Source organism: Pimephales promelas, chromosome 6 (assembly GCF_988280905.1).
Source record: "Pimephales promelas chromosome 6, fPimPro1.hap1.1, whole genome shotgun sequence".
Classification (NCBI taxonomy): Eukaryota; Metazoa; Chordata; class Actinopteri; order Cypriniformes; family Leuciscidae; genus Pimephales; species Pimephales promelas.
Genome location: NC_142774.1, coordinates 14,090,444 through 14,112,622, shown reverse-complemented (window position 1 = coordinate 14,112,622; position 22,179 = coordinate 14,090,444). Strand labels below are relative to the sequence as shown.

The window sequence follows — 22,179 nt, the reverse complement described above, 5'->3', positions numbered from 1 at the left end:
AAGTGTCTGCTAATGTGGAATTGATCCCAATATTCTGTTCCTATGCTGAATTGGTTGTTCAAGGCAGTAGACTGAGCTTTTGCATGCAGATGAATGATATACATAAATTATCACTGCATAGAAGAACAATACATCCAACCTATGTCACATGACCAAACATAAGGACATTTCAGCTCAAACATAAATCATTAATGCACTCAACCATAACTCTGGTTCCAGGTGAAGTTGCATGTGCATTGATGCCTCTTATTTTTCAGATCAAGTTATTCACAGGTGAGATTAGCATTCCCTGTGGAGTTGACCTGATAACTAACAGTTAAGTCAAAGTAGAAAAAAAAACAAAAAAAAAAAAACACTGTATTTAAAAGGATAGTTCACCCAAACATGTAAATTGTCATTGCTTGCTCACCCTCAGGTCTGTATCTGTGAGTTTGAACACAAAAGATAGTTTCTGTTATCCAAACAGTTGACAGTAGCCATTGACTTCCTTAGTAATTTCTCCCTACAATGGGGTCCATCAACTGTCTGGTCATCAACATTCTTCAAAATATCTTTAAATGTTCAACAGAAGAAACTTCTAAAGGTTTGGTACATGAGGAAATGTAAATGACATTTTTTTATAGGGGGAAAACTATCCCTAACAATTACAGTCCATAGTTATGGTCTCAAATTTGCATCATGACTAGTCCAAAATAAATTAAGCCTAATTTAAAACAAAATCAAAATAGTAAAACAGCCTAATCAGAACCAAGTTTAAATTTCAACTAAAATATTGGTTTACAATTTGCTTAGGCAATGATTAAATTTTTACCTCAATGATATTTAATCAGCAACTTTTGCTATGAACGAATGTGGTCTGACAAAACGCAATATGAACAAATTCTGAAAAAATCTTTAATAAGTCAAACCAAGTCAAAATTGCACACAGTGGAAAGGGAAACTGGTCATAATATACAAAAAAAAAACAAAAAAAAAAAAAACTTCAGTCTACACAACTTTTAAAGCTCATTTTAAAAATTGACACTACACAAATTGTTCCTCATTTGTCTTAAAATGGCAGTAGAAATAATATGAAACGGGAAGAAAACAAGCAACCACAGCTATCAAGACAAAAAAGCAGTGCTTAAAAAAAAAAAGCTGTTACATTTACAAAACAGCACATGACCTCAACATGTATTCAATTATACACATTTCTGTACATGTCTTGAGAAATTTAAATGCATTCACATTGTTTTGCAAACAACTCAGCTCATGTTTTCCTGAAGTTTAATCATCATCCTCATCCTCCTCATCCTCTTCTTCCTCCTCATCCTCCTCTTCTTCGTCGTCGTCATCATCATCATCAGCTTCCACCTTTTTTCCTGCTGGCCGGCCAGGTCCAGCCTTCTTTCCACCTTCTGGTTTTGCTCCTTTGGCGCGATATGCAGCAACGTCCTGGTACAAAAATACTTGTTAATGCAAGAAAAATGCTATCAAATGTACCTGATTCGGGCCAACCTTTACCTTTTCATACTTCTCCTTGAGCTTCATAGCCTTCTGTTCATATGGAGACTTTTCCTTTGGTGAAAGCTTGGACCACATTTCCCCAAGTTTCTTTGCAATGTCACCAATAGAGATGCCAGGGTTGTCACCCTTCACCTTTGGGCGATGGTCAGAGCAAAACACAAAGAAAGCCGATCTGATGGTAGAGAAGAAGAAAAAAAAAGAAAGACTTAAAATAAATATTCAAATAGAAAAATAATAATTAAAAGAAAAATCTCAGGGGTTTATTAGTGCACTACTTACGGTGGTCTCTTAGGAGCATTTGGGTCTTTCTTCTGTTTTTTCCCTCCTTTTGCACCTTTAGGAGGCACATAACCTTTCATCTCCCGTTCATAGCGGACCTTGTCATTTTTGGCCATTTCTTCAAATTTGCCCTTCTCCTTAGAGGACATGGTCTGAAAAACACGAGACTATGATTAGATCGTGCCAGGCAGGCGCAGTGCATGTCTCTTTATCCTCCCGCCCTACATTTGCCTCATGTCACTTGAGTAACAGATGCATCGTGTAATTCTGCCCCACCCCCTCCCTAACAACCACCACCCCCCGGAAAAACATTGAAGCAGCCCTTCTGTTCAGCTCACCTTCCATCTTTCAGAGCACTTCTTGGAGAACTCTGAAAAGTTCACCGAGGTCCCTGGATTTTTCTTTTTATGTTCCTCCCGGCAGGTTTGCACAAAGAAGGCGTAAGAGGACGTCTTTCCCCTGGGCTTATTAGGATCCTTACCCATGGCTGTAATGTGCTGAAAGTGATAAAAATACAAAACTCTTTTTAAAAAGAACCCCTAGAAACAGCAGCATGCATTATAATAATTAGTCAAACCAACGTTTTGTTGCTTTGTAAAGCGAGAAGAGAAATGATCGCGCATTAAACGCCAACGTTAGTTAATCCGATCAAGTTCCTGCTTCGTTTCCACCAGATCACTCAACTAGAACAATAAGCGCCCCTCCATTTTGTTTTCCCGCCTAAACTGCAGGAAATATGCACTATAAAGCATGAATGCTATTAATTTCAGACCCTAGTCGTTGAAAGTAAATAACATAAGCAAGTTTGTATGGAACACAACTTGAACACTTTCAGCCGCTTCGGTCTCCGGGCGCGCGCGCTGCGCTCCATTACGACCTCGAACTCAAACCAGTCATGGCTGCTTACACCTCTTAACTTAAAAAAAATCACTAAGCTGGTGAAACCCTTTAAATCTAACGTTACCTGCTCACGTAACCAAAAGCTACAGCTGAGATAACACACTTAAGCATCTTTTTAAAAACACTTTTCTCTGTTTCAACTGTAGAAGCAGTAAAAAAACTATTAAAAGTTCCATACAAAATTCTAGCGCGACCGTGTAATGTTACATTTCTTAGACATTACGATTAAAAACTCAGTTTAAAAGATTTATCTGATACATTAGGACATACAGCTTACCTCTAATCAGCCTCGACTGTTCAATACGTAAGTTACACTGCTGGTTGTAAACTGTTTTGTCGCTGTGTGTGCTGCAGGGCGCACAAACTTGATTAAATGCCCATAGACTCCACCCTCAGAGCTCTCGTCTGATTGGTTGGGACACGTTCGAATTTGAACTAGCAACGTTCTAGACGCGGTATTGGCTGTCTATGACCGCAGTCAAGTTTCTTTGTGAAAATTAGATCCAGATGACGACACCACTGATACCATCAGTTATTGGTTGAACTGGGGATTTAAAATAATGAGCGGTAAGTCTTTGAATCAAGGAAATGCGCCCCTGTTTCGTTCTTTTAACCAAATTTCTTTATGTAACAATTATTAATACGTTGTACGTTCTGAGTAAAATTGTTTGAGGGAGCATCACTATGCTGAACAGAATCGGGTTTCGAAGGCTTTAGGTTTTAAAGTTTTAATCGACAAAAACAACGTCGCGCCATATGGACAAAAGCTGACGTCTGATGCGGGTGGGGTCTCTGCTGCTCACACACCTCCTAACGTTAGCTACACTTTTGTCCGTTAAATGATGATAGATCTAGTTTTCATTTTTCTCTGTAAGTATATGTTTTATTGTGTTACTTTGATTTTTGCCCCATAAACAAACAAACAAACAAAACAAAAACCTTACGTTTTCAAACGCATTTAAAAAAAATAAATAAATAATCTACACATTGGTGACGTGAATATTGCGTTAGTAAACACATGATCACGTGATACCTTTGTTGGGGAAAGGGCATTCGTTTGTTGTTAAGAGTACCATTGGATGTTATAAAGTAATACAACAGAAGACAAAGCATTGCAGAGTTCGCTTAAACATGCTTAAAACTATTATAGTAACAAGCTATTTTCTTCTATTGTTTAACGTATTAAGAGAGATCTAAGAATATCTGTTAGAATCACTATTCTAGCATAAATCACAGTATGGCCTAAATGATAAATTGCTGCTGTTGTATTATGTTATTTATGTTATGGAATTTTGTCCGTGGTAATGTCATTTAATAAACACACACACACACACACACACACACACACACACATATATATATATATATATATATATATATATATATATATATATATACAGTTGTGCCCAGAATTAATCATCAAACATCAAAATCAACACAAAAAAATGAAGCTTCTTCTTGAACCCTATAGAAAATGAGTGGTCTGAACTGAAGAGAAGAAGCACCAACATGGATCTGGGAATCTGAAGGATCTGGAGAGATTCTGTATGGAGGAATGGTCTCTGATCTCTTGTCAGGTATTCTCCAAACTTATCAGGCATTATAGCAGAAAACTCAGAGCAGAACTCTTGGCAAAAGGAGATTGCAAAATGGTATTTAATAAATGGGTATGAACATGTTTTGGAGAAAAAACATTTATTTCATAATGTGGCCCCCCCCCCCCCCCCATATATATACCCCAAAAAATTCTAATCACAAAATCTAATCTGAAGCGTTTGTTTGGCCAGTTCAAGCCAGTTCCATAAAATATGTGCCATCAAGATTCATTGTGGAAAACACACTCAGCTGTTCAGACAACTGAAAGGCCAACAGGGGATGGGCAACTGGAACTCAGCGGAAATTTATATGAATAACGAGAGCAGTTTGGTGATATTTAAAGAGGGGAAACTTTATTTGAAATAAAATAAATATGGTGTATTTATGCAAACTTTATAAAAAATAGTATATAAAAAATCTGATTTATTTATACAGAAACATCTTAAATATATTTGCACAAAATTACGTATTTCAGTTTTAACTGTGATGGATAACTGTAAATGAGGTCATTAGCATGACACTGTTACCAAATGTATCGCAGCAGCACTTCACATTCAAACCTATCTACATTTTGCCATTGGATTTCAATAGGTTAGGACAATAGAGGTGTAAAACAGTTCTAGAGCATTAGCCAAATGGCTGTCTAAGTACCCTATAAGCACAGTTTGTGCTCAGAGCACAAAAGGCGTGATTGAGAATAACTCAAGTCTTGGTTAAATAAGAGACTGAATAAGAAATTATACATAGGAGAAAAAATATTATTTATGAATAATCAGGAGGGCATTTAATCCCAAATGTGACTAGAAACTAAACTAAAGTTTTTGCTGGTCTTTGTTTTTCAGTATCCCTTTTATATCAAACACCTCGTCGTTGGATTCGTGCTAATTTAAATGTGCCATCCTTTAAATATTTGCAATTAATAGGTAGGCTTATAGAAAAATGGCCAGGTAAAACACTATCCTCTTTTCGTTCTTCTGTAACATGCCCTTCCGTTCAGATATGCATGAAACACATCCTGTTCATCTGTGGTGTGGTGCTATAAGAGTGCTGGCAAGAATAGATGCTGATGAACCACAATCATCTTATTACAAATGTTAAGAGTGCTAGAATTTGTTTAGGATGATTGTACAGTGCCTCTTTGCAGGATTTTTTTTTTGTATTTTTTTATTTACAAATTGTATTGTCAGCAAAACAATTTATGGAAAAGTAATTGAGAAATTAACATGAATTGCAGGATTTCTTTGGTATGCCTTGCTTTTGATTTTTATTGACAGCAACACTAGAGCTGCATTAACTCTGCAAACAAAACCTGATGATCGTATGATTTGTGTTCCAATGAGCATGTAGTGCTCCAAAGGATGCAATAAATTCTGACCTTTTGTTCAAAAGAGTTGGTCAGTGTCACATGACCTATAGCAATAATGTATTTTATTTATTTAGCATAGCATACCTCTAATTGGCCTGCCCCAAGGACGGCTGAGAGATGACCATAGATGACACAGAATCTCATCTCAGCACTTTTGATGGATGGCTACACCATTTAAAAGTTTGTAATTTAATCTACCCTTCAATTTACACTTGATTTCACAGACTTAAGCCTAGTACTGGACTATGGATGCATTGTTCAAACTGTAATAACTGAAAGCAACTTGCACAAGCATATCTTAAAATATGCCAGTGCCTTTGTTTTGTCTCAGGATGTACACCAGTAATGTCTAAGACACATGAATAATGTCCTTGAACTAAGGCCTGATGGCTTAATCCATGCCTTGTCTGTAAAACTAGGCCTCAGTTTGAGGCTAATTAATCTAATTTTGTGATTCTGGAAAATAAATAAATAAATAATGATCTCTGACATTGTATATTGAATATCAAAGTTTTCTTGTGTCTATTTGTTAATGAAGGATTTGTGGATTCTAAAAACATTCATGTTTTTAGATGTTTTCACAGAAGGCCTTGTTAGTTTAATAATTATTGTAATTAATTGGGTTATTATTCAGTATTTAATTAGATGTAATAAATTTCAGAATATATATCTATCTATCTTAATATATATATATATATATATATATATATATATATATATATATATATATAAGAATTGTATCTATCTTTCTACAAATCTATCTAAATATCTAAGTAAATCCATATTGTTCATAAAGAGGCATCTTAATCATCCTACTTTGCAATAAAGCTTCTTCTGACTCTGATGTCATCTAACCTTCAATAGTTAATGTCACTTAATCATTGTAATATTTTTCAAAATCATAAATTTTCAAGGATTACATTATTTTAAGTGTGGATTAATGTTCTAAACATCAAATGAACACAGTGCTTTTCAGATGTAACATCGAGATAAGGCTGCAGACACAAATTAAAGACAGTAAATTCCCAAAACCTGTAATACAATATCGGAAAAAGTATCGGATTTGCACCCCTTTTAAACCATTGTACCAGGGTTCCTCAATCTCGTTCCTGGAGGGCCACTGTCCCTGCAGAGTTTAGCTCCAACCCTGATCAAACACACCTAGCTGTGAGTTTCTGACAATCATGAAGCCCTTGATTAGCTTGATCAGGGTGTTTGGTAAGGGTTGGAGCTGCTAAACTGGGACAGTGGCCCTCCAGGAACGAGATTGGGGAAATACTGCCCCCTAACGGAGGCTTATTTGTTCAAAACATTGCTTCACACTTTGTGCTGCTATCCCTTCAGAGCCCGTCTGTAGGTAACACGGAATGAAACTTGATAAACATTCTTTATTGGAGCGCTAAGAGCCAGTTCATTATTGAATAATTTCTTTATTTCGCATTTTCCTCTCACTGATTTCCACCAAACCAGTTCCTTCTGTGGCTGGATTTGCTCACTTAGAGAAAAGGCTCAATACGTTATTGCATGGAATTGCAAAGAAGATGTTGGTCCCAAATGAGTTATATGCCTGTAACAATTAGCTCGATTAAAAGAAAATGTCCTGTCCCGTTATTTAGTCAGTTATCTAATCGTTACATTGTTAACTTACATCGAACAAAAAAGCAACTGTAGCTATATCGGTCTAACCACGCTGACGCTGTTACCTGTTGGTCATGTGCATAGCCTATATTAATAGATGGTTCAAAATAGCAGTAACAAAGATGCCTCTATTCACTGACCGCCGCTGACCGGATCCGGTGTGCCTGCCTGTAAACTTAACTTGGCGCCCTCTTGCGAAATTACTAAAGCCTACAATGGCGATAGATTCTGAGCTGAGCTAATGAATATTAATTTCGCAAAGCTGACCTTGCATAACGTTCCAATGATACATGCTGGGGTAGCCTACTGAATATTTATTAGGTAGCCAACGGGAAAAGAAAGCTTAGCTCAAGAATTAAATATTCAGAAACAATCATTCACGTCAAGCCCTTCCCATAGATAGACTGTAAAAAAAATAGGCCCATTCGCTACCAGATCTCTAGCAGACCACTGAAACCAGATCTCCACTGCGCTCTAGCGGCCGGATCGTGTAATTACAGTGGACAGCTGTAGCACAGCATCGCTAAAGTTGCAGAAACAGACTCTCAGCACTTGTTGCTCTTTTAAAAATGGCTCTGCAAGCAAGGTGTTAATTTGTCGCATATTCTTCACTCCTTTTATATAATTATAATGCCATGTCAGTTTCGATCATTGAATATATATATATATATATATATATATATATATATATATATATATATATATAATTATTATTATTTATTTATTATTTTTTTGCAGGCGGTTTAGCTTAGCTAATTGCACATCTCATGAAATAAATAAATGACAGTGCCTGCATTAGGCTACTGTAAAAAATAAAATAAAGAAAAAACAGGAAATGGACCATTCATATGTGTTGTTGAATGCTTAGATTTATGATTTATTAAGCGATTTTAAGCCAATTAAGCGAGAATTAAGCCAATTAAGCGATATTGAATTTTTAAGCTTTTTTTTTTTTTTAGCTTAAGCCCTTGTAGGCTAAGTTTTAAGAATATAGCATTCCCTTTTTATATTTGGCTTTCTATTAATATATAAATACATTTAAATGATATTATTGTTAGTCGGCAGTTAGTCACTAAAGGATTGTTAGCTACAATTGAGAACTTGCACTAGCACATAACACGCAACAACCACAAGATGGCTCTCTTACCCTATGTTCTTGGGCTATTTTTTTCCAAAGGAGGATCAACAGCTATGGATAAAAAGACTCGTAATTTATTCAACGCAAATAATTAATCAGTAGTTTAGAAATATGTATGCGGCCTGTTATTCATATTGTAGCATACAAAATATTTCTAAAGTATTTTTTTTTTAAAGACATGTGGCCTATAGGAGACTAATATAGCCATACACATTTTTTTTCTTCTAAAATCTGGTTACATATCGTGTATGCAGTGTTTTCAGGCAACAACCTGATAGCCTTTTTCCACAAAATGTAGAAGCACTTGTGAGATTCATTCAGTTTCGTTATCGTGTGACCGCATGGATGTGGATAATTGTGTTTACCCTTATTCTCCAATAAAGTCTTAATGTTCTGCAGAACAGAGGACTATTTTTACACCATGAGCACGGTGACCGCGTAACCTTATTTGATCGTTGTTGTGGAAAGAAAATTGACGATGATGTTCACTGCTAGTGATTGTAAACAGTGACAGTTTCAGTGGTGGCTATTTGACAGCTCTAATCACACAAGGTTTGTCCTCTAATCGTTCTGAGATCAGTGTCATAACAGCAATCATTTTAAAGCTCCCGCTGAATCACTGAGACAGCGCTTCTGACCATAGTGTTGCTGCTATAGGCAGTTGATTTTTTTTTTTGAGTCTCCTCACCCTTCTTATTAATAGCATAATCTGCAGTGATTTTTTTATTAATATTCAACATTTTATTAATCTAGTATTGTAACAATATTTGGTTGTCTTCATAGCATTGCTGGAATGGTTGGGATACGTTTTATTTTTTCCAAAAGCATCTAAACCCCAAATAAGATTGTTAAAACGAACGATCAACGAATAATCGAAGTATAGCCGGAGAATCTCCTGCAGGGCAACGGCAAAATATAGTTCCAAGTTATGCAGTGATTTTTAAATGTTTCCTGTAGTTTGAATTCAGGTTTAGGACACTTTTCCCCAAATCATAGAAAAAATGTCCCAAAATCAACCTGATTTCATCCACGTTACGCACGAGTGTTTAATTAGGCTTTCATTGCGTACAATGCACAATAGTTGCGCTTTTATGTTATCAATTATTTTAATGACATTCTGTTAAATAGCTTAATGCACAAATTATAATAAAAAATAGGCAAATATTTAAATACATAAAGTATGTCTACAATGAGCAAAATACCATTCAAACAAAGTGCTTTATTGCAGGATTGCACCTCGACCTAAATCTGAGAAATCGCAAATGACATTCAGAATGGAGCTGTGAATTTGTAAAAGTATGGCAATTACACATAAGTGTTTTGGAATTGGAATAAATAAGTTGAATATTTAAGAAAATATGTTTAGCTTATACATTTCCCTCCATGACTTTACATTTCAGCATGTCATAAACAAAACGTGACTCTTGTTGCACTGTTCGCGCGTTCTCGTTTGGTAGCTACATTTTAGGGAACCCCGCATGAGTTATGAATGGCTTGGTTACCACGGCTTGGATGCTCCTTAAATCTATGTGCGTTGCCATCGCAGTTTGGGATTATCGAATTCCCCTTAAAAGCATTTAATTTAAAATAGGCTAATAAGATTAGACACTGATATTGAATATTAATGAATTTGTTTTTGCTGTTTTGTCCTAAAATTGTGCAACCAACATGACTACTCTCACATGAAATCAAGGTGTTATACGTTTTCCTTTGACTATGATCAAAACCATTCTGCGGCAAGCAATGAAATCAGTATAGGGGTGTGGTGTATCACAGTGGCCTGGCCACCCGTGAGAAGTCCTAATACCTCAGACCTGCGGACTTGTGTGCCCAATAAACATGGGGCCACTACAGTCCCAAATCAATCTGCCACCCACTTCCTAAATCAATAAGTGTAGGGATAAGCACTGAAAAAAACGGCAATTTAGTTGCACTTGATAGTGTGAATTTTTAGTGTTTTTTTAGGCTGTTGGTATACAGTTCATTCAGCCATGACAAGGATAACACATTTAAATGCGCCGTATCGTTTATTTTACCTTATACAGTGAGGTCTAAATGTTCGGATCAAGAAAGTTACAGTAGCCTATTGAAAACATTTCAATTTCAGTCAAGCCCTGAATAATGTATTTGTTGGCGGAGAATTTTTTTTTTTGTGTTCCTATTTGATTTAAAGTTTTACAGCTATTACTTTTTGTAAATTAATTGTCCATTACTAAAATTGGAATATAAATAAATCACGTAGGCATTTTTTAGGCCATTTAAAAAATGCATGAATGAATGAAATGTGCATAGAAGACATGTCCCGTGCCCGGCTCTTTTAAATAGAAACATTTTCAATCATTTTTATTTTAATGGTTTGAATTGGGGCTGTTTCCCAAAGCACCATAGCAGAACCCGAAAATGCTCTGGAGCAAGAAACTAGTGCTAAGTGCATTGTAAGGAGATGCAATCATTTGCAGGACAAACTCAAAATCACACAAGAACTTAATATCAGAATCAGAATGAGATTTATTGCCAAATATTACACAAACAAGGAATTTGTCTTGGTGAAAGACGGAGCTTACAGTGCACAAAACAACAATAGAAGACAGTAAAAATAAAATAAATAATAAAAAAAAGATAAGTGAGTAAAGAAACAAAAAAAAAAAAACACAATAAATAAATTCAGACAGTATATGTTGCAAATAACTGTTGTCCAGTAGATCAATAAAATGTGACTTTAATATCAGTGGGCTATTCTTTTAATTGTACCAGTGATTACAGTACCTAATGCTAACTGCAGTTAAACAAAAAAAAAAAAAAAAAAATGGAACAAAAGAATGCACTGATTTTGGTACAGTCAAAGAAGTGGCATGATTGACAGGCATATAAATTAAATTCAGAGGAACTGAAAAGAGCCCGATTTAATGAAAGTTAGTATCTATAGCACGAATGTCATTTCTCGTGCCATTTATACGCCAAAAATAGTTTTTGCGTGTATTTGGTACGCGTTTTTCCCGTGCATATAACGCACTTTATGGCGTATAATACGCACGAACTCCCCACCCCCCTCCCCCCTAAATCTATATATCCAATGGGTTTTATGTGCGTAGCATATGCACGCAAAAAAAAAAAAAAAAAAAACAGTAAAAGTGCCAAGAGAAATGACATTCGTGGAATAGATACGCACTTTCATGAAACTGTGAAAATAATATCCCAAAAGCGCAACTTCCAGATAAGCACCCCGCAGAATGGCGAATGTCAGCTACTCATATCCTTATCATTGGCCCTTTGTCTCCTCCTATCACATGAAGCTTGCACTTCGAACCCCCAGGCTATGTATGAAACATTGCAAACGAATTAGTGTTTGTGCTTAAGAAATTGATCGTTCTGCAAAAAAGAAAAAGAAAAAGGTTACAATGAACATTTTACATTAAACATTTTCCGGCCATTAAAAATTTGATTTTATATATATATATATATATATATATATATATATATATATATATATATATTAGCCACACTGAAAAAAATAAATACCTGATAGTATAGCATAGTGATAGCATAAAGAAAATGTATCATGTAGAATATAAAAATAAGGTTTAATTAAGAACTCGTTTTTATAAGAGAAAAAGTTGGAGTTTTGTCTTTTAAAAACCTTTTTCTCAATAAACTATAGCCTGCATTAAACATATTGCTGTAGGCTATGGCGTGTTCATTAGGCTTAAAAAAGAGACCATAAATGTCGTCTGGGCATCTCATGTTTGTTCCTCTGAAAAGACGGGAACCCATTGAATGTGAAGGGGAACACAAACTGAAAATGTATAGGTAATATCCATTGTGATCCAGGAAGGCTTTGCGGTGTAAAAAAGTGGACACCCTTTGTAAATGAGAATGTCTGATGAGAAGTGAGAGAGAAACGGAAATAGAGAAAAATAAATGTGATAGTAAATGTAAAGAGAAAGAAGGGTAGCTCAGAGCTGGGGAGCAGATAGCTGTCATCGCTGTGGTTTAACACAGTCAGCCACAGACTGCTCCAGAAACTCTCCATTACTGCCCATGATGGATTGGAGAGGAACCTATCCCCGGATATACTGGCCTGAGGGGCCCCTGAGTGACAGGAGAACCTGGGGTTGCCATGGTATCACTGTTTCCATGGTTACTCACTGATCTGCTCTTCATTAATGATACTGTCCTTACTTAGAAGCCATTCTTTCCAAAATTCGTAGCCTAGCAAATTAGTTGGACGTGGCACCATACTCTCATGTATAGCCACAAGCAGTGACTAAACGTTTGTCTTTTACCACATGCCACAGGTTATTTTTACAGTCTGTTATTGCATATGCAAGGTCTGTGGAGTGCAAAGTAACAGATGTTTTCATGAATGGAAAACTGACCGTCCATATTGCAGATACATAGAATTGGCTAACCCCAAGTGATAATGCTAGAATGCTGGTTTTAGCCCTTGGCCCATCCATCTCCTTGTGTGAGATAATTCATGAATGGATTTTTAGACTCTGCAATGCCCGAGTTTCGTCATTTCAAATCCTTTTCAAATTTTATTACATGACCAGGAACATTTCAATTTTGTGAGCAACAACATTTCACAAATAAAGACTAAATACCGTCAGTCAGTCAGTGAAATACGACCATACTTTTGTAGGCCTACTTGCATTTTGCACATTGCACACTGTATTTAATAGAGGACACACAACACTTAGGTAATTAATTTTATTTTTTTATTTTGAAAAGTCCATCTGCCTGCTGCATCTCCCTGCATTCATGTGATTTCTTTGAAAATCACTTCGCCATTTCCCCCTTCGATAGCTAGTTAGAACCATGAGAGAATCAGAGGGAGATTAAGATATCTTTATAGACCATCAGCAGCATCGTGAGGCCCCTGTGCAATAATGTAAGTGTCTTCTGACTGTTGTCTCTACTTGAATGTTTCTCTTTGTGCTCAACGGTAGATTTTGTTTTCTAATTGTGATTGGTTATACTGAAAATAGACGTCTATGTTGTAATGTAATACAAAAGCATTTTTTCCCCAAGGGTAATTTCGTAAACGGTTAAACCTGCTATCCAATATTTGCTGAGATACCGTGTGCTTTTACACCATTTTATTATTAAAAAAAATACAAGTTAACATCTGGCATGCATGCTTGTATCGATTGAAACGTGCAGGCCACATTATAATGAACGGTTGGTTCCATCAACAGATTTTGCAACACAATTGCAAAAGACAAGTTCAAGGTCATAGCCTATAGACGCTTTTTTGTAATATCTTATTTCGCGCTGTCCACATTTTTATTATAGAATTAATATCAAGAATCACATTCACTGTCATAAAATAGTATATTATTTTAAAGTAAATAACAGCTTGTGCAATTACTGAAATAAGGTCGGAAGTTTTGATTGAGTTTGAGTATTAAGCGAGGTCTATTCCAGCTAGACCAATGATTTGAATAGACCTGCATTCAGTTTGTTTAATTGGTCAGTTTAAAAGGTTAACACTGTGAGTAATTTGTGTCTGTGATGAACGAAGTCTGTTTATTATTCACTGAAGATGTATTGCACTACCACTCCTATGAGTTCCATTTAAATAAATGGGATAAAGAAAGCGCGAATTTGGCGAGGGTCAGGCAATGTCAATCCTGGACGTTTAGCTGAAAAAACATTACTATTAGCTTAATAGGTGGTAGGCCTATACCGTTAATGGTTTGATCACCATCTCCTCACACATCCAACAGTGCATAGGCTATATATAAGACATTTTCACGGATGGAGGAGAGCTATGAAATTAACAACCACGATGTCGTAAGGAATCTTTTACAGTATTTCCCAGTATTAGCTACACGAACAATGATTACATCCCCACAACAATAACTGCGTGACCTATTGGTATAGGCTACATGTTATTTATTAGAATCGCTCTTATATTGTGTATCACTGAAGATTAAAATGTAAATGTCTATTGTGTATACTGAAGATTAAAATGTAAATGTCTGATAAGCATTTTTACAGACCATTATTTATTTTGTAAAGGCCGTGCACTTCTCGAAGACTGTACTCACATTTGCATATTTCACGCTTGCTCAATTTTAACATAGGGCCTAATACATTTAGTAAACGATTATTTAGCCTACGAAATAAACAGCCTGTTGATCTATGCGAAGCGCATTTCCACGTTATCAGGTTGGTTTCTGAAAATGTAGCCTTTTTCATGTGTTTTTCCCCCCATCTGGATTTATGCTCTCGTTTAAAGGTTTTAAATGTTTATCACCGACAAAACAGAGCAGTCGCCTCATGCTCGCAGGGATAAATGGAGTGTTAGAGGACTCGCTTGAAATGACACGCATGCCCTGACCACTTGGGAGGTCTTCCTCTCCTCTCACAGGCTCAATAGCCTACGTAACTTTTCTGAAATTTTTTCTGAAGGAGTCGTTGTGCTCATTACTGGGCTGTGATGCCAAGCTATTCACCCCGCGTAACGTAGGCACTTTTGTAATCTGATTTGAATATTTTTATTTGCGAAATATTCAGTAGGCCTAACATATTTAAATTATATTTTGTAGTCTTAAATTAGGTTAAGTTCAAACCTTGAAGAACATACAATACATGCAACACCTCATACAATATGGCTTCAATGGCGTTAGGCTATATAGACATTTTAAAAGTGCAAATAGGCTATTTGTAATATGCAATTGCCTACCTATATTTATATATATATATATATATATATATATATATATATATATATATATATATATATATATATATATATATATATATATATATATATTATGTGTGTGTGTAGCCTATATATTTAAGCTAATTGTATATTTGCTCTCTGAGAATTGCCACTCTAAATTTCGCTGTATACCGTGTACACGTACAATATCTTACTCCAGCTTTTTATTGTTGAAAATGTTCTTTAAAATGATCTTGCAACTGAACTATCAAAATATAATTGTACAATATATTTATATTATAAACATATTTTGTTTAATACACTGGATCTATTAAATATAAGCAAATCAAGCATTATTTGCAGCAAATCGCGTAACGGCTCGTACTTTGTAGCCTACAACATTTTTAAAAACGTTATCATTGTTTGAGGGCCATCCATAGACGCATGTTGTCTGGTATCTGGACCTGCCAAGTTTATTTTTAATGTTTAAATGAAAATACAAAAGGTTAAAAAGGTTGGTTAATGTGTAAATATCCTAAACAATTTGCAACTCATTTTTTGCAACTTTATGCACCGCTTTACAATTAGGTGAGTGCAAATCTAAAAGTATAGACTTGTAATGTTAACTAAAGCTAACTGATAGAAAAACAAAAACAGTACAAGAAACATAATAATTATTTCGAATGCCTGGTTTTCTATAAAGTATATGCTATTGATAAGAGATATCCCCTTGATAAAAAAGAAAGCTCTTAGTTGTGTATAAGTTGTGTGCCAGTTCCTTATAAAACCAATAAATCACTTTACACATTCAAGGCAAATCCAGTTTACCGTAGTAACCATCAGTGATCCTGCCACTAGCTCGTCACGCAGATTTAAAGCCATCTCTTCTCAAGCATAGGCTACTCTGATGGAGCGATGCATCCTTATTCCTTCAAAACTCCGCTCATTCTTTCCGCGTTACCGATGTTTGAGGCGTCGGGGCGCACGAGTGCCTGAAGAACTTTTGGAGGACGGTTTGGAAGAAGAGGGAGTTGTTTCTGTGAGAAACTCAATCTCGCATACAGTAGCGGCCTCCATCTGGGAACTGTCACAACTGACAGCACCACGGGCACTGGCCTGCTCTTCCGTGAAACATTCAACAAGACACAGGACAGTCTCTCAAAAAGTCACATTGTCTGGTTGTTTAATTTTGGGGTGAAAACAGTTGACAGTTTATAACCTGATAGTGTGGCGCATTTCTATTGTATTTGAGAAATTTAGCAGATTGATATTGCAGTCCTTTCAGTTAACTCACGGAACACTTTTTGGGTCAGTGACTGTGAGAGAATTCACTCGGATTCAAAAATAAAAGCGACTTTTTGGGTAGTAAACACATTTATGTATAAATACAGGCCCTACATTAAGATTGCACTTTTAGGCCTAGGCACCTAATATTGCCGTGTCCGTTTATTTTAGGCTACGCTAATTCAAGAACAAACCAGGAATTCGTAAATTGTATAAGATACTTATTAGACTAGCATGTTATTAAAAATAATATAAAGTGTTTAATTATCCAATTCAGTCAATATCGGACTTCATTTCCCCCTCTAAACCTGCCGATCAAAATGACTGCAGATGTCGGCGAAACGTTATCAAAAGTTACAATGCTCCGTTATATCGGTACACATTGAGGATGTGGGACAAAAGTCTTTATGCTAAATCTAATTACACTGAGTACATCTAGTCTAATCTCCCATTCTAAAATGTGATATTACGCGTAGCCTAAGGCAATCTATGGTTCCACGAAGAACCTTTAACATAAATGGAACCTTAACATTGCGTGCATATAGTGCAAATTGTTTTGTTAAAATGTTCTTTATAATCAGGAAAAAAATATAGATAGGCCTACAGTAAACTTTTATTTTCAAGAGAGTGTGATCTGTTCATAAAACCATGCAAAGAGATAGCAGCCCGGACTACTCGTATCACACAATTTTAGAACATATAGCCATGAATTTCATTTTAAAATGATTAAGACTGCGACATCTATATTTTTTCAAGCACGAACAGACTAAAACAGATATCTTAATGTTGTAAGCTATGTCTGTTTGTGGCACTTCAAGCCATTGACTATATATATATATATATTTTTTTTTTTCGAAAGCTTAGATTGCCTTTATCATAAGTTATTTACACTGAACGGGTTTGATGCAAGGCCTTTTGTTGAGGTAGAATCACAGGTCTCGTAGGCTACGTGATTATGTTTTGCATATACTGTATAGGCTCAGGATGCTCTGTTCTGACGTCAACACGTCTCAACCACTGCCACAGACAGAAAAAATGGAGGAGGGCCTTATGAGCTAATGGTTTACAGATGTCTGTTATACTAAGAAAGAGATGGCGTTTGGTCCATGCTTTAAAATATAATATGACATCATTCGAGAACTTTAATAGTTTTGGACAATTTTACGTAAGAAAACAAATCGATGTGTTATCAGGCTGATAAGTGGCGTATATGCCTGCCATTGTCGAAGCGAGTTGAAATAAACAACACATAGGCAACTAAAATGTAGGTCTAAGCGTTTTTGCTGGTCAGAATGTATATGCTTAGAATTGTATTCATTCATGGGACATGAAGTGAGGGGAAGTGAGAGATAAAAGAGCTCTGTCGGCTGTAACTAAATTGTAGTAGGCTATCTCCCAGGATTAGACGACTTCGTTTGCTTTAGTGCCAGATGTAATAAGAGGTCCTGACTATATACTTTGGGCCTTCAGGAATCATGGTGTCGAATGTAAGATACGTGTTCTCTTCCATTTGGAGAGCCATTCATGTTACAGCAGCAGAAGGTCAGAGTGAGGTCACAGTATTATCTGTAGGCTATTCTTAATCAAGGGAGTAGGCCTACGGACGGTTAATTTTATCTGAGACGCCATCTTGACACTCTCAACAAATTATCTACAATTATTAGCGCATAGGACCAGTGGAATCAGACAATACAATGTAAAGTAAGCGGTAATTTAAAGCAATTGGATAGGTCTTAAATTGTCTGTGTGTCTTCCTATCTAAAGAGATTTACTCTCCCGGAGATGTCAGTTTAATTGCATGCCTTTGCGTAAATGAAAAAAAATCAGACGAATGAGGCCTGAAACGAATACGTTAGCCCACATTAATAATAATAATAATAATAATAATAATAATAATAATAATAATAAAACTCACAAAAAAGCCCTAACAGTAAAGAAAAATATATGTATGTGTGTGTGTTTGTGTGTGTGTGGGGGGGGGGGGGGGGATTTATTATAAATCACTGTTGTAGCCTACGCCATAATTCCAGCTACTACTGACTCTTGTTATTGCCATCAGAGCCAAAATTCGGTTCGATGAATTGCGGTGCTAACCCAGCCCCCCACCAGTGGGAAGTTTCAGCTGCGCGTTTTGATCGGCACATTATCAATCAATTGCACATCCGAGCTGACCGTTACTCCGTATTTTGTTTTTAACATCATTTTGACATTTTCCACTGGCTCCAGTAAGTCTACTCAATCAATAATGGAATTTAACTTCATTCGCTGTCTAATCGACCCTGTAGTCTCAGTGTTTGTTTTATTAAAATATCAAGGGCTGCCTATTTAACAGCTACACCAATACTTCGGGATTCTATCCATTTTTGCCTTAATCGGTAGACTATTGTGTCTTTTTTTGTATAATTAAATGAGCACTGTAGCCTATTTATATGTCACAGACATTAAGTCAAATCATCATTTTGATTAATTAAATTAGTCTATATTTTTTCTTTTTTTGGGCACCTGCTGCAGAAACCGTAGGCCTATCACCTGTTCATCAAACCTGTCTTTTTAATATGATTAAATCTAATTTCATTTGTACACTAGCAAATGTATTACAACTGGAGGTAAATTAAATAAGCATATACAATTCTCATTTTAAGATAAAAATGATAATATTTATCGCTTATTTTTTTTTTATATTGTAATAACACGGAACTACAGACTGTTGTAGTATCTACATCGAATTGTAGGCCTGCTTGTAAAATGAATTAGTCTGTATAGCCTACATTAGGACGATAGCTAGCAAGAACACATTTTTTTTTGGCGTATCCCAGTATTGCAAGTATCAAAAGACAAAATGTGCACATCAGTCACATTTGCTGACACGTAGTACTGCAGCTTTGTCAAATGTAACTCTTCTTTAAAACTCTAAAACACATTTTTTTTAAAAAAGCCAAAATGCATCGAAGCGGGACACAGTTTGGGCTTTGAGAATCATTCTGTTTGTGCTCGAGGAGCTGCCGGGTATGCATCGCGTGAGTGCTGTTTGATTTGACTGTCAAGTTAATGTAAGTATAATTGAAAATACCTTCAACAGCCTCTCTAGGCTCTGAAACGTATCATTAATTTCTATACTCAATGTTCACGAACAGCACTTTTCTTCTCTGAATAGGCTACTTATTAAGTATGCAATTTACTAATGGCACCTTTAAGTTAAATTACATTTCAATACAACAAAAGGTCTAAGATCGTTAAAAACACAGTGGTTTATTGAATTAATTACATTGTTTACATCTCCAATATTATTTAAATTTCGTGTCCCTGGACGGAAGTGCACTGGGTGGACTCAACAGTTGTCAACAGACACCAACATTGTACGACCACAAAATTACATCATAACACTTCATGACATTTTCAAATAAAACATTTATATCATAACATCGACTATTCTTCCTCATAATTAAAGGAGAGAAAGAGAGAGAGGGAGATAGATACTGAAAGTGATAGAGAGGCAGAAAAAGACTTCACGTACTCCTTAGTGGCAGATATCTCATTTTGATTCACAATGGGACACGAAAACAAACAATGATAACCCAATATCAGACAGCAACATACAATTTCTTACCAAGAGAGTATCCTCCTTCTAAAATGGAATGGTTTTTTCCTCAAATATCCACTGTCCGATGCGGGAAATTGCACATAAATATTCCATTAAATAAAGTGAGAGAACAACTAAAATTAGTTCAGAGGGCCTCATTTCGTGTCTTTTGCATTAGTCTCATTGTTTCAGTTCCAATGCCCATACATGCTGCGGCCAACCAGTTCTCCCTTTAGTTTTCTTGTCATTGCTGCTCCCTGAACTTTTCAAAACGTCATTCTGTGAAAAAAAGAATACAAAATAGATTATTTATATGCCTATTGCAAGTCATCAATATACGGTAAAGACAGCAAAATGCTTTTACGCAACTAAGACACAGGAACAACAACGTTCATAAAATAGAAAGTTTTGGAACAGAATAAAGTTGAAGATATATCAAAGTCAAAGCAAGTTTCCGTTATATTTATGTCTAATATATCGCAGAGCTGTTTATCTTTTAACTTGCATATGTGCGTGATAAATTATAAGTCTAGTAGGCCTACATAATATTTATTTAAACTAAAGTTTAAAGTCTACTGAGATATGTTTAGACTTACCATTTCCTTCTTTCGCCTTTCTTCTTTGCCGTCTGTCTTTTTGAATTCCGCCTTGAAGGCCTCTGCTTCCCCGTTCTGTTCGTCTTTGTCCAGAATGTCCATAAGGTAAGCAATATAACTGGTAGCCAAACGAAGGGTTTTTATTTTGGACAGCTTCGTATCCGCGGGCACGTTGGGAATGCATTCCCTGAGTTCTGCAAAGGCGCTGTTGATGCTTTGAGTCCTGCGCCTCTCCTTTCGGTTTGCCGTGGGTCTACGTTTCACTGGTCGGGGTTCCATTCCAACGGCGCCCGGTACTCCTCCGTAGTGCGAGTGGTCAAGCCCGGGGGCTCCTGTTGAGTATTCGGGGCTATACGAGGGTGCCATCGTGTAGTCTGGAGGAGACATCTCCGGATGGCTGATAAGCCACCCATGAAAATAGGGGGGTTCTTCATGACAGCGACTGGCAGCAGCTGCAGCAGCGAAGGAATAGCCGTCATGATGCATCACCGGGTGGTGGGGAAACCCTCCAACTAAACTCATGGCGACAGATTTGTGCACCCTACGGCGAACCACAGACGGAGTTCGCTTTGTCTCTCAGATTGTGCGTACTTTGACTTGGTGATTTAGACACTGGCTGTCTCCCCATAAAAAAAAGTACTGATTTGTTGCTCTCTGACAGAATGTAAAAAATACAGTCCTACTTATGCTATTTGTCCATAACAAAGATATCGCTGAAAATATAGCAGATCATTAACGGATGAACAAAATAGGCTTTGGATGTGGGCTAACTGCAGTCGAGTTATTACTGAAAAAATAATTTACTCACACTTATATTTTCCACTGCAGATATCCATCACGAAAAAGTTCCATTGCTCATGGTTATTATTGTTTGAGCAGAGTTCACAGCCTTTTTCTGAATTTCACACCCGTTGTGGAATCAATGAGCGTTGGATGGAAAAAGATCCAATCCCAGTCGATGTTGTGCCCGCAATTCGCAGCCTGATTCACTCGGTAGAAGCAGGCGAATTCCGCCGTTTGATCTCCATGTCAGCTACATCTTTAGAGCGGCTTGGGTTCATATATGTCGTCAAAACGGTTCTCAGCCAATAACGTTGAAGAGGAGGAGGGACATGAACTGCATCGTTAGGGTGTTTACGCTCCTAAATTGCTCAAACTCTTGCAAAGATAGCATGCTCAGACTATATTTAAAATGGAGAAAACTTTGAAATACATACAAAAGTGGTTGGTAAATACTGCCATGCCATGTTTATATTAGCTATATATTTATTTTTTTATATAGGCCTATGTATATGTGCCAAAGCTAACATTGACATTTCGGCCTATTTTTTTTTTTTTTTTAATTACACATTTAAATATGTGTAATTAAAAAAAAAAAACGATTTGTGTGTGTGTTATTATTAAATTTACAATTTAATTATTGTAAATTTTTAATTTAAAGCTTTAATGTAGGCTAGTGATAAAATAGGATAAATAAAAATGTGCTTTTTGAGCAAGTAGTAATTAAACTTACAAATAACCTAGAGGAACCAAATAGATAGACCGTAATTAAAATAAAAACCTCGTTAAGAGTAGAACTTGTGTTGGGGGGTTTTATCACTGCCTCTTGAAAAAAGGAAGGAAAAG

At 36.2% G+C, this 22,179-nt stretch overlaps 2 protein-coding genes and 1 long non-coding RNA gene across 3 annotated transcripts in view; 1 reads left to right on the top strand and 2 right to left on the bottom strand.

Annotated features, from left to right (window-relative positions):
- Positions 1–872: 872 nt before the first annotated feature.
- hmgb2a (high mobility group box 2a) lies at positions 873–3,099 on the bottom strand. Its single transcript, XM_039691184.2, has 5 exons — positions 2,963–3,099; positions 2,124–2,282; positions 1,786–1,937; positions 1,504–1,678; positions 873–1,434 (listed from the first exon to the last, which is right to left on the bottom strand). Exons 2-5 carry the CDS (start codon positions 2,268–2,270, stop codon positions 1,267–1,269), a joined length of 642 nt encoding a protein of 213 aa, XP_039547118.2. The 5' UTR covers positions 2,271–2,282; positions 2,963–3,099; the 3' UTR covers positions 873–1,266.
- A 69-nt stretch (positions 3,100–3,168) lies between these two features.
- The window catches only part of LOC120487544 (uncharacterized), a 91,257-nt gene continuing 72,246 nt past the window's right edge, over positions 3,169–22,179 (top strand). The window contains exons 1-2 of the long non-coding RNA XR_016168979.1: positions 3,169–3,555; positions 4,157–4,262. This is a non-coding gene — a long non-coding RNA (uncharacterized LOC120487544). The remainder of the gene's footprint in view (positions 3,556–4,156; positions 4,263–22,179) is intronic.
- On the bottom strand, positions 19,603–21,599 carry hand2 (heart and neural crest derivatives expressed 2). The gene is made up of 2 exons (XM_039691197.2): positions 20,554–21,599; positions 19,603–20,236 (listed from the first exon to the last, which is right to left on the bottom strand). The coding sequence occupies exons 1-2, from the start codon at positions 21,073–21,075 to the stop codon at positions 20,138–20,140; spliced, it is 621 nt and encodes a 206-aa protein (XP_039547131.1). The 5' UTR covers positions 21,076–21,599; the 3' UTR covers positions 19,603–20,137.

Excerpts from the sequence above, each read along its gene's own strand:
- hmgb2a (XM_039691184.2), bottom strand. The coding sequence starts at position 2,270 with ATGGGTAAGGATCCTAATAAGCCCAGGGGAAAGACGTCCTCTTACGCC. Across the intron at positions 1,938-2,123 it reads AGTGCTCTGAAAGATGGAAG|ACCATGTCCTCTAAGGAGAA; the intron begins GTGAGCTGAACA and ends CGTGTTTTTCAG. Across the intron at positions 1,435-1,503 it reads TCAAGGAGAAGTATGAAAAG|GACGTTGCTGCATATCGCGC; the intron begins GTAAAGGTTGGC and ends TTTTTGTACCAG.
- hand2 (XM_039691197.2), bottom strand. The coding sequence starts at position 21,075 with ATGAGTTTAGTTGGAGGGTTTCCCCACCACCCGGTGATGCATCATGAC. Across the intron at positions 20,237-20,553 it reads AAAGGCGAAAGAAGGAAATG|AATGACGTTTTGAAAAGTTC; the intron begins GTAAGTCTAAAC and ends TTTTTTTCACAG.